Source organism: Marmota flaviventris, chromosome 10, assembly GCF_047511675.1.
Source record: "Marmota flaviventris isolate mMarFla1 chromosome 10, mMarFla1.hap1, whole genome shotgun sequence".
In the NCBI taxonomy this organism is placed as follows: domain Eukaryota; kingdom Metazoa; phylum Chordata; class Mammalia; order Rodentia; family Sciuridae; genus Marmota; species Marmota flaviventris.
Genome location: NC_092507.1, coordinates 117569919 through 117580637, shown reverse-complemented (window position 1 = coordinate 117580637; position 10719 = coordinate 117569919). Strand labels below are relative to the sequence as shown.

The 10719-nt window shown below is 51.9% G+C and overlaps 1 protein-coding gene across 1 annotated transcript; it reads right to left on the bottom strand.

The window, feature by feature from the left end:
- Nucleotides 1-3662: 3662 nt before the first annotated feature.
- Nucleotides 3663-10292, bottom strand: Etv3l (ETS variant transcription factor 3 like). The gene is made up of 5 exons (XM_027920761.2): nt 10232-10292; nt 9902-10139; nt 9482-9671; nt 8993-9113; nt 3663-4141 (listed from the first exon to the last, which is right to left on the bottom strand). The coding sequence occupies exons 1-5, from the start codon at nt 10290-10292 to the stop codon at nt 3663-3665; spliced, it is 1089 nt and encodes a 362-aa protein (XP_027776562.2).
- Between the last annotated feature and the right edge of the window lie 427 nt (nt 10293-10719).

Genomic DNA, 10719 nt, shown 5'->3' with positions numbered 1-10719 from the left:
GCTCACACCTGTAATCCCAGCTACTCAGGAGGCCAAGGCAGGAGGATTGCAAGTTGGAGGCCAGCCTGGGCAAGATAAAAAGGGCTGGGCAAGTAGTTCAGCGGTAGAGTACCCCTGGGTTTACTTCATGTACTTAAAAAAAAAAAAAAAAAGGCTGTGTGCAGAGCAGAGGTTGACCTAAGCACATTCTATGGTCATATGGTGAAGGAATCACATAATAGTGCAGAAGGTGACCTAAGCACATTCTATGGTCATATGGTGAAGGAATCACATAACAGTGCAGAAGGTGTTCTGGCTTTCAGTGCTGCACGACTGTACACATAAAACCTGTAGGTGCGTGAGTTTTCCTCCCTGTGGGTCAGGTTCTCATTAGAGAATGAAAGGGAGCAGGTTGGAATCATCCTCACTACCACCAACAATTCAGGGGAGCAAATATTTTGCTCTTACATTTTTTAATGTCTAAGGCCTCTTTCACTTGCTAATCTAGTGACCATACACCTTCCATTTCATAAAAGTGTCCGGCAGTACCCCAAGAATGCCAGCTTATGAGGACACAATACTGATGCACATGAGACAGAGTCCAGCACCAGACAGTAATCAAGGGCCACAAATTACACACAAAAAGGAAAGTGTTTGCTGCTGTAGTCATATGAAAAGTAACACAGAGGAAGGACTTTTAGAATTTCCCTCTCCACATATAATATGCTCTTATTTCTAAGGAATTTTAAGTACCTCTTAAAATTCTTAAAACTCTCTAGCCAAGTGATTATGGTGATATGGAAAGAACATTAACTGATAATTAGGAAATTTATATTCTGAGTTCGGCTTTTCTGTATGGATGATTTGGAACAAGTCCCTTCTTCTTTCTGGGTCTGTAAAATTAGGGGGGCTGAACTCCCATGATCTTAAAAGTTCTTTCTGACTCCTGAGAATCTAAGATACATGCAGCTGGGGAGTCTGAGTCCCTAAAAGCCACCCCCTTTGTTTTAGTCCTGGGGATTGGACCCAGGGGTGCTATACCAGTGAGCCCAGCCCATTTTATTTTTTATTTTGAGACAGGGTCTCACTAAGTTTCCCAGGCTGGCCTTGGATTTATGATCCTCCTGCTTCAGCCTCCTGAGTCACTGGGGTTATAGGTGTGCATCTTCACACCTGGCCTGACTCCCTAAAATTCTTGAAGCCTGTGAGAGTCTGTCGGTGTCTCTGGTTTGACGGAGCTGAAGGCCTAGGAGCAGGGAGGTTGGCGAGCTGGCTTCGCTGTGTCTTGCCTGGCTCTCGCCACTGCTTCTGGCAGAAAGCTGAGCAGCCACGCTGTGCTATCCCAGGTGAGACTGGCACTCACAGATGGCCATGTGTCGTGTCTGGGCTTGATGATTGTCCCTGACAGCCTGCAGATTCTGTCACATCAGACCAATTGATCCTGTGATGAGTTGTTCAGGGGGTTTAAAGTGGGAGGCTTCTCATAAATTCTTTCATGCTGCCACTATCCTCCTTCCCCAAAGAGGACTCCCGCCCACTTCATGGCTCTAGTCTTCTGAGAGCTGGTACTGACTCTGACCACCAGAGGGCACTCTTGCAATGTGGAGACCAACCGGTCTCTGGAAGCTGGGTCCCATCTTTGCCAGAACATCTGGATTTGCTGAAGCCTTTCCCTATTTAAGTGGTTCTCGATGGCCGTGATTTGCCCCCCTTTCCTCAGGGGACAGTTAACAACATCTGGAGACATTTTGGGTTGTCACATCGGAATGGGGGAAGGCGCTGCCGTTACCTACTCATTAGAAGCTCTGTTGCTGCTAAACATTCAGGAATACACAGCACAGCTCCCCACAGTGATAAAATTGTGCAGCCAAGATGTCAATAGTGCCATCCACCTGGAAGTGGGTCCTCTAGGCTGGTTTCACCTACCCTGAAGGGAATTCTTAGACCAGTGACCTCAAAGATTTCTTCATTGCCTGAGATGTAGGGGTTAGAGCCACCAGAAACCACTGAAGGGTCAGGCCCAGGACACAGGAGGGTCCCCATTATGAAGAAAACCCTGTCCTTGGGGCTGGCCTCTGAACAGGCCCCAGCCCCATGACAACATCACCCTCTTCCTCGTGCTGGGGCAGGCAGCAGTAGCTCTGCCTTCCCGGACGGAGTGTGTCGATGGGAAAGCCCCTGGTGTGGTCCTTCCTGCAGGCAGGGGATGGGCCTGTGGCTCTGGGGGCAAGTGGGAAGCAGGAATTGCCTGGAAAGAAAAATCTGAGGTCCCCTTGTTGGCATGTGGGCTGAGGGAAGGAGACTGAGGTGGTCTCTCAGAAACCCTTCTCCTGGCAGGAGGCCCCCTGGGAAACCAGGGCCTGGGTTCCCTGCCACCTTGACCTCTCCACTGGGTGAGGACCCGCCCCTGCCTCACTCTGGGCCTCTCCTTCCCTGCTCCAGCCATCTGGCAACGCGTCCACCACCTGAGGACTGAGAGGCTGCCGAAAGGCAGGTGAGGGGATTGGAAGGACAGGACAGACACACTGGGCCAGCTCTGAGCCTCTGTGGCTCCCTAGTTCATGCTCCATGTGGGAGAAAGGCCTGGAGACACAGCTCGACAAACCCGAGCAGTGTAACTGCAGACTAGAGATGGCAATGTGTGTGATGGCCTTGGCCCCTTAGCACCCTTCTCTGTTGGCATGTCCAGGTGTAAGCAAAAGACGCACGCGCTCTCACGTGCCTGCCCCGTGCCCCCAGACCCCCAGTGCTTCAACTCTGCTCTGTTAGGGGGTGGAGGGTGGGCAGAGAAAGGAGGACCCCTGGCAAGGGTCTCCTTTCTTACCAGGTCCTTGGAATTCTGCCCAGAGGGCCTCCACAGGGCTCTGAGGGCCATTCTGTGGAGATCTGAGGGTCATTCTCTGCTCTTCCTGAAGCTCTTTCTTGAAGCTGGTTTTCCATGTTGCTCAGAAGCTCCTGGGGCTATGGCTTCCTCAGCGTTTCTCTTTCTGAGTTGACCGCAGTCACTGGGTTGCTTGCTGCTCTTGCTCCAGGTCCCAGACCCTCCCCAACCACATTGCCCCCTTCCCGTGAGGACTCTGGAGGAACAGAAAGCAGGAGGAATGGAGTGGGGCGAGGGGTGGCCACCGAGAGGGCAGTTTGCCACGGGTGTTTTATTCAAGTATTACAGAGATGAGGGAGCCAGCCCTCCCTAGCCACCTTGGGGCAGTGGAGACAAAAGAAAGTGCCTACAGGGGACAGAGCCACCAGGGCCCAGAAATCAGAGGGATGGAAGAGAAGGGCAGGGAGGGGTGGGAGAGGGACTGGAGACCGTGGCCTGGAAAGGGAGAAGAGCCCAGAGAAGACAGGAGTCACCTGAGACTCGGCCCCTCCCCAGCACAGTCCTTAATTTCCTCCCTCACGGGGCAGGTCTGGAGTGATGGAAACGATGGAAACCTTAACCTCATTTCTCTCAAAGAAAACTGAGATTAAGAATGTCTCCTTAGTCTAATGAGCAAGTTGGCGGGAGAAGAGGGTCCCTGCCTTGTTTTCCCCACCCCACACTGGTGTCTTCCTGCCCTGCCCCCTCTCTTGGTCCAATTTCAAATTCTTTTGCAATTTGGGCTGGTGTCCAGCCAGGAGGAAGGTGGGCAAGAGGAGAGATGGCATTTGCAGACTACTGCCCTTCACATCTTCCTCTCCAATTAAGGAGGGTCCAAGGCCCACACGACCTTGAGGTTTTCCAAACTGAGGGACTCAGAGTTTTCCTCCCCAGGTTGGAGTCTGTGGGTCTCTGAGGAGACGCCCTCCCTGGGGTCCAGGCAGCCCTTGGCCCCTGCCACAGCGTCAGGTTTTACCTCCAGCCCCTCAGGCCTGAGCGACAGGAGTCGAAGCCTCTCACCTGGGCCCTGGCCCAACCCGGCCAACAGGGGGAGCCCTGGAAAATGCCAGGACCCTGGGGAGAAGCCAGGTCCTGGTAGCAGGGTGTCTAGCTTGGGGGTCCCTGGGAGCAGCTGCTCTGAAGAGAGAGGAGGCGAGAAGGGCCCTGAGAGGCCAGTCCAGTTGGAAGGGAGAGGAGGCAGAAGAGCAGGGGTAAAGGTGGCAAGGCTGGGCAGCTCGCCTTGGGGGTTCCCAAAGTGGCAGCAAGGGCCCAGCCGGCAAGGGCCCAAGGCAGAACCAAGTCCTAGAGGAAGAAAGAGAAAGGGTCAAAATGGCGCCTTCCTCTCAGAGATGCCACTCACTCCTCCCATTTCCCATTCCTTTCTCCTCTTGCTCCAAAGCCTCTCCCTGACCCCACCCCTCTTTCCTCCCCTGTTTGCTTTTGTTCAGGTTCATCCTAAATGGCTTTTCCTCCGGGAAGCTTCCCAAGACTCCCAGCCTCCGTGGGAGCATGGCTGCCCGAAGTCCTCTCTCTCTGTACCTCTCCTCAGGGCACTTAGCTCCTTAGAATCATGCTGTCTTCTGTGTACTTATTTATGCAATGTCTGTGCCCCAGCTCAGTGTGGGCACGACATGTATTTATTTTTTCTTTCCTGAACCCAGCCCATACATCGAGCGCTCAGTAAAACCATGGTGAGAACCAGGTGTGGTGGCACAGGCTGTAATCCCAGCTACTTTGGAGACCAGGCTGGGCAAATTTAACAAGACCTTGCTTTAAAATGAAATATACAAAGTGCTGGAGTGGCAGTCACTGGTAGAACCCCGGATTCCATCCCCAGTATCCCAGAAACAAAACGAAACACAACTGAGAGAAGCAAAGGGTGCTGTTTGCCAAAGCGCAGTGAATCCATCCTTTGCCCTCCCTGTCTCTGCAGCGAAGAGCTCGAGTACTAGCTGGGCAAAGAATCTGTGGTGTGGTCTTGGGCTTGTTGCTTAAATTTGAAAGCCTCTTTCTTCATCTGCAAAGTCCCTTATCCTGGGCTAAGATCAGGCAGCATCACTGGTAATAAGGGAACTCAGAGAGAGTGGCTGTGAGCCCAGGATGGATGAGGGGTGAATCCTAGCTTCCTCTTCTCTGTCTGCGTCTGGGCCCCATAATTCTCCTCCAAGAACCCTGCCCTCACCCCATTCCTTCCAAATCTGCCCTCTTTCCTCTTGCCGTCTGCCAGGATCCTGTGCTAGGGATGCCCAGCCTGGACCTAATTAGCTAGATCTCCAAACCATTTTCTGTATTTCAAGTAGCCTGACTGCAACTCCACATTTTTTCTCATTTTTAACCTAAAGAGGGTAGGAACAAGGTAGCCACATTGGCAGGGGAGTGTAATGAATAAAAACGGGGAAGACAAATTCATTATTATTTAATAATAAAATAAAGTCAGATCATGAAGCATCAGTGATCCTCCATGGGAAAATGTAGGAGACCCCTGTCAGAGTATACCCTCTTTGTAGGCCAGTGTTCTTTTTTTTTTTTTTAATTTTATTTATTTTTTATTAGCTACACATGACATTACAATGATCTTGGCAATTCATACATTTGAATCATTGGGGTATAATTTCTCATTTTTCTAATTGTACACATTGCAGAATCACACTGGTCATAGAGTCACCTATATACATACAGAAATCATAATGTACCAGGCCAGTGTTCTTTGTCTTGGGTTCTTAGATGGTGTGGGGACTTGTTTCCCAGGAAGGCTGTGTCCTCTGGGTGTTCCAGCCAAGCAGGCAGAGGACAGGTTTCTTTGTTTTGTTTTTTTGTATTGGGATTGAACCCAGGGAAGTTTTACCACTGAGCTATATCCGTAGTCTTTTTATTTTATTTATTTATTTGTTTTTTGTGGGTTTTTTTTTTTTTTTTTTTTGAAACAGGGTCTTGCTATGTTGCTTAGGTTGGTTTTGAATTGGTGATCTTCCCGTCTCAGCCTCCTGAGCCACTGGGATTATAGTGAGTGCCACCGCACCTGGCTCCAGGGGAGATGTTTCTAAGGTCCTCCCATACCTCTCTCACCCCTTCCCCACCCAGCCCTGCAGCTTCCTGGCTCTAGCTCAGTCCCCTCACTCTCCTGTCCAGAAGCAACTTCCTCTCTTGGCATCCTGTGCTTTGAGTGAGGCTGGGGGTATGATTGGCACAGGGTTCTGGGTGGTTTTATGGTGCTGGGGATCAAACCCGGCTTGGTACACTCTAGACGAGTGCTCTACCACTGAGCCACATCCCCGGCCCGTTTTTATTTTATTTTGAAACAGGGTCTTGCTGGCCTGGCAACTTGCCATCCTCCTGCCTCAGCGCACCAGGGCATTGGGTCTACAGATATGTGCCCGGCTGGCACGGGTTGGGAATCCCAGTTCAGATGGAGCATTCCGATGATAACCTTCACTAACCTCCTAGAGATCTAAACCTGTTGTGTCCTTCAGGGTCAAGTGTGGGCAGGACCTGTGTGCTCCAGGAGGGCAGAGATGTGAAAGAGTCCCCTCCCAGCTGGGGCTTAGGAAAGGAACCCTTTTCTTTTCCTCATTGTTTTCCAAAGAGGGACACTCTATGCCTAGGGCACTTTCGGGGGGGCGGGGTGGAGAGACAGGGAGGGCTCTTCAGGTGCTGTTCGGTTCCAGGCTGTCAGACTGGTGGCCTAGCGAGTCCCAGCCTGCCCAGGGCTGCCCTGCACCCGCAGCCTCAGCTGTTCTCCCAGGGGCACAGAGTCTGGGTCCCCAGCTGCACCTGGAGTAGGCCAAACACTGAGGATCCTTATTCCATGAGACCGGCTGGAGTGGAGGGGTAGTTCTCTGGTCTCTGCACAGGAGCTTTGGATTGGTTGAATATCTGTGTGATCTTTTCCACAGCAAATCTAATTTTGTTGCTCTAGGAGCTAATCAGCCTGGGAGGTTGAGGCAGGAGAATTGCAAGTGTGAGGCCAGCCTTAGCAAATTAACAAGATTCTGACTCAAAGTAAAAAAATGAAAAAGGACTGGGAAAGTAGCCCAGGGGTAGAACACCCCTGGATTGAATCCCAGTACCAAAAAAAAAAAAAAAAAAAAAAAGCTAACTGGCATCTGTCTGTGTTTTCACCTTCTCCCACACCATCCCAAGTGCCAAGCCACTGGCCTTCTCCCGGTTCCTCTTTCTGTCCCAGGGCTTTTACACACTCTGCTTGCCCTGTTCTCCCTGCTCCCTCTGAGCTCAGCTGACATCTATGCACACTTTGGGTCTCAGCTCATATGTCACTGTGTTGGGGAAGTGTGATGCCCTCGGCACTCTCAACTTCTCCTCTGTAGCGCGTAGCAGTTATAACTGCATACCTCTTAGTAATTGAACATATGTACCCCCTCTTGCTTACAAGCCCTGTAAAGGCACCCCCAGTCCCTAAGACAGTATCTGGCACGCTAAACAGAAAGTTATTAAACATCTGATGCAAGGAGCGAGTGAATGAGTGAGTAAATCAGTGAGTGAACTGTGTCTTCTCCATCTGCCTTCAGCTGAGGCTCCTCCTTCACCCCCTGGCTCTTGTCTTGGTCTCACTGTCTCCTGCCTGGATTATCTTCAAAAGCCTCCCAATGCCAGTCTTGTGTCTCCTCCAGTCCCAACTACACACAGAGCAGAGATATCCCTTCACTTACGATAGGGTTAAGTGCTGGACTAACCCATTGTAAGTTGAAAACATTGCAAGTCAAAAGAGTATGTAATATACCTAACCTACAGAATATCTTAGCTTAGCAACACGGGGCCCTGTAGAGCATTGGTGGTTTCCCCTTCTGACATGTAGGCGATCCGCAGCTGTGGCTCCCAGGCAAAGATCAAAACCCAAAGTTCCAAGCATGGTCCCTACTGAATAGCAGATAGCTTTTTGCCCTGTTTGAAGTCACACCATTATAAGTTGGGAAACTCTTGTAATTCTTATCAAATGAAAATCTGAGCCGGGTCCTGGTGGTACATGCCTGTAATCCAGTAACTCTGGAGGCTGAGATGGGAGGATTGCAAGTTTGAGGGCAGCCTCAGCAACTTAGAGAGACCCTGTCTCAAAAATAAATAAATAAACAAATAAATAAATAAATGGAACTGGAGATGTAGTTTATTGGTAGAGTACCCCCTGCCTTCAATCCTCAGTACCCTTCCCCAGTATCTGAACTTGCTCTCCCTCCTGGCCACCTCCTACCCGTAGGATAAAGTCCAACTGCCCTAGAATAGTTTCTAAGGCCTTCTGGGGAAGACACCGGTTTGCCTTGCCAAGTCCGTCTTTGGCTGCTCCTGCTTATTCCGACCCCATCGTATAACTTACTCTGACCACAGCAAGATACTAGCAGGATGCCAGATTTGCTATGCTTGCCAACTGCTTTCTTTAAAAATATTTTATTGTAGATGGACACAATACCTTTATTTTGTTTGTTTATTTATTCATTTTTATGTGGTGCTGGGGATTGAACCCAGTGCCTCACGCATGCTAGGCAAGCATTCTGCCACTGAGCCACAACCCCAGCCCTTGCCAACTGCTTTTTACTGTGCAAATTCTATTCCCTCTGCCAGGGCATCTTTTTTTCACCTGCTGAGGTGTGGCCTTGTCCAGGAAACCCCATCTCCTCCTGTGCATCTCCCCATTACCTTGTTCTTGCCTGAATCTCAGAACTGGTCCCTGACAGTCCTCACCTTTCTGTTCCCCATTAGGCCCTCAGTTTCTTCCTCCCTCCCTCCCTCCCTCCCTTCCTTCCCCAGGGATTGAACCCAGAGGTGCTTAACCACTGAGCCACATCCCCAGCCCCATTTCTTTGTATTTTATTTAGAGACAGGGTCTCACTGAGTTGCTTAGTGCTTCACTAAGTTGCTGAGGCAGGCTCTGAATTCGTGATCCTCCTGCCTCAGCCACCCTTACCTTGGGATTAGAGGTGTGTGCCACCACGCCTGGCAGGACTGAGTTTCTTGAGGGTCATCTTTCATATCTGAGTCCCCACACCTAGTAAATAGCTGTGCCTCACCAATGTTGGTTGAGTGAATGAGTGAATGACTTGAGTGCTTTTCCTGGTCTCACCCTGCTTAGCCACGTACTCAGCCGGGAGGGCCCTCCCCTTCTCTGGTTAAGATTTCCTGCCCCTGCCCGTTCTCTGCACTCACGGTGGACGGTGCTGCTGCTCCCCTTCTTCTCCCCAGTAGCCTCTGGTGGCCCCTGGGGGGTCTGCAGTCCAGCCAGTTGCTCCGACATGGCCCGGTGGGTAAACAGCATGTGGTGCAGGAGCTGAGGGGTGAGGAGAAGGAGGGACGGGGGGATGGACTCAGCCCGGCATCTGTTCCTCTGGAACATGCCTGTACCTCATCACCCAGTTCAAAAAACGAAATACCCCCATACTGGTGGTTAACAGCCATCACTTCTCTCTGATCCACAACTGAATGAGTGACGCCGGTCACAGAAGTCACCCTTTCTCCCAGGGGTGTACCATATGGACTGTTACATACCCCTGCTCCTGGGGTCCTCAGGGACGAGGATGTGGGAAAAGAAGAGCATCGGAGGCCAATGAGATCCCAAAGGCAGAGAGCAGGGACAGGGGCTTCCTGGGCAGGGGCAGGTCCTGGTAGGGCTCTGGGAAGGGCCACCTTCATGCCTACCTCACTCTGCACACCCGTGGGCACCAGGGCTGGCCGACCCAAGGGGGGAGCCCCCAGCAGCAGGTGTGGGGGTGATGGTGCCCGCACTCCCCACAAAGGGCAGTTGACGATGATGAGCTTGCTGAAGTTGAACTTGTAAGTGAACCTCTTCCCTTTGGTCTTGTGCAGGATCCTCTTATTGTAGTAATACCTGGGGAAGGGAGGTCGACAAGGAGCTGGCTCAGTGGGAAGGGGGCAGAGTCAGAGTGCCCTCCCCGGGCCAGCAGAGTTGACCACGCTGTCCTTGAGGACCCTGGGCCTCTTCCCACATGGAAGGACATTTCCTAAGCCTGGGAGGAGTGGGAACAGGACCGGGTGTCAGGAATCAGCCCTTTTCTTTGAACTCTGTACACTCCAGTTGCGCTGGCCACCGCCTCTCACCTGAGGGCCCGGCTCAGCTTGTCATAATTCATCTGTGGTTTGCATTTCCTGCGGCCCCAGAGGCGGGCCACCTCGTCGGGATCCTTGATGACAAACTCCCCATACTCTCCCTGCTGCCAGGCGATGACATGGCGGAACTCCTCCTTCTGCAGCAGCTCCAGGATGAAGTGCCACAGCTGGATCTGCCGGGAGCCGGGGGACGACTCCGCTTTGTAGGCCCAGTCAGGGAAGGCCACGCCTGGGGTGGGGAAGTGAGAGTGAGGGCGCCCTGCTTCTCCAGAGGCCCCCAAAGCCGCTGCGAGAGCATGGGAGAGCTTCAGAGAGGCTCACCTGAGATCCAGTAGTTGCCAGGGGTGGTCGGAATGCCCTCAGCCAGGCAGCCACAGTGCATGGTCCCCTCCAGGTGTCAGAGGACTGAGGCCGGACCTGGGGGGAAAGGGTCACCAGTAAGAGGAAGGGGAAAAGGAAGGGATGGAGGGTCAGGAAGGAAACTTCCCCTGTCTCAGGGCAGGGCCCAGCCTCCTCTGGGGACCTCCTTGCTGCCCAGAGGCTGAGCCAGGACTGGGCTTGGGGCTGAACCACTTACACAGAGAGAGAGGAAGGCAAAGTTCCTGCGTCCTGTCCCCACGGGGCGGGGGGGGGGTGGATTTAGACATGGAACAGAGGATCTCTTCTTAGGGCTTAACAGGATTGGAGTTTTCTCCAAGAGAAGACAAGAGAAAATGTGATTAATTGCTGACTCTTTCTAAACCTTGAATGGGGAGGAGGCAGCATGTACACATATCTGTCTGTACCTTAATAGTACTTGGAACAGTTTT

Bases quoted from the DNA above. Each gene is read 5' to 3' on its own strand.
- Etv3l (XM_027920761.2), bottom strand. From the start codon at position 10,292: ATGCACTGTGGCTGCCTGGCTGAGGGCATTCCGACCACCCCTGGCAAC. The intron at 10,140-10,231 runs GTGAGCCTCTCT...TCCCCACCCCAG, and splicing joins TGGCAACTACTGGATCTCAG to GCGTGGCCTTCCCTGACTGG. The intron at 4,142-8,992 runs GTGAGTGCAGAG...TTCTTCCTCTAG, and splicing joins GAGCAGCAGCACCGTCCACC to GACTTGGTTCTGCCTTGGGC.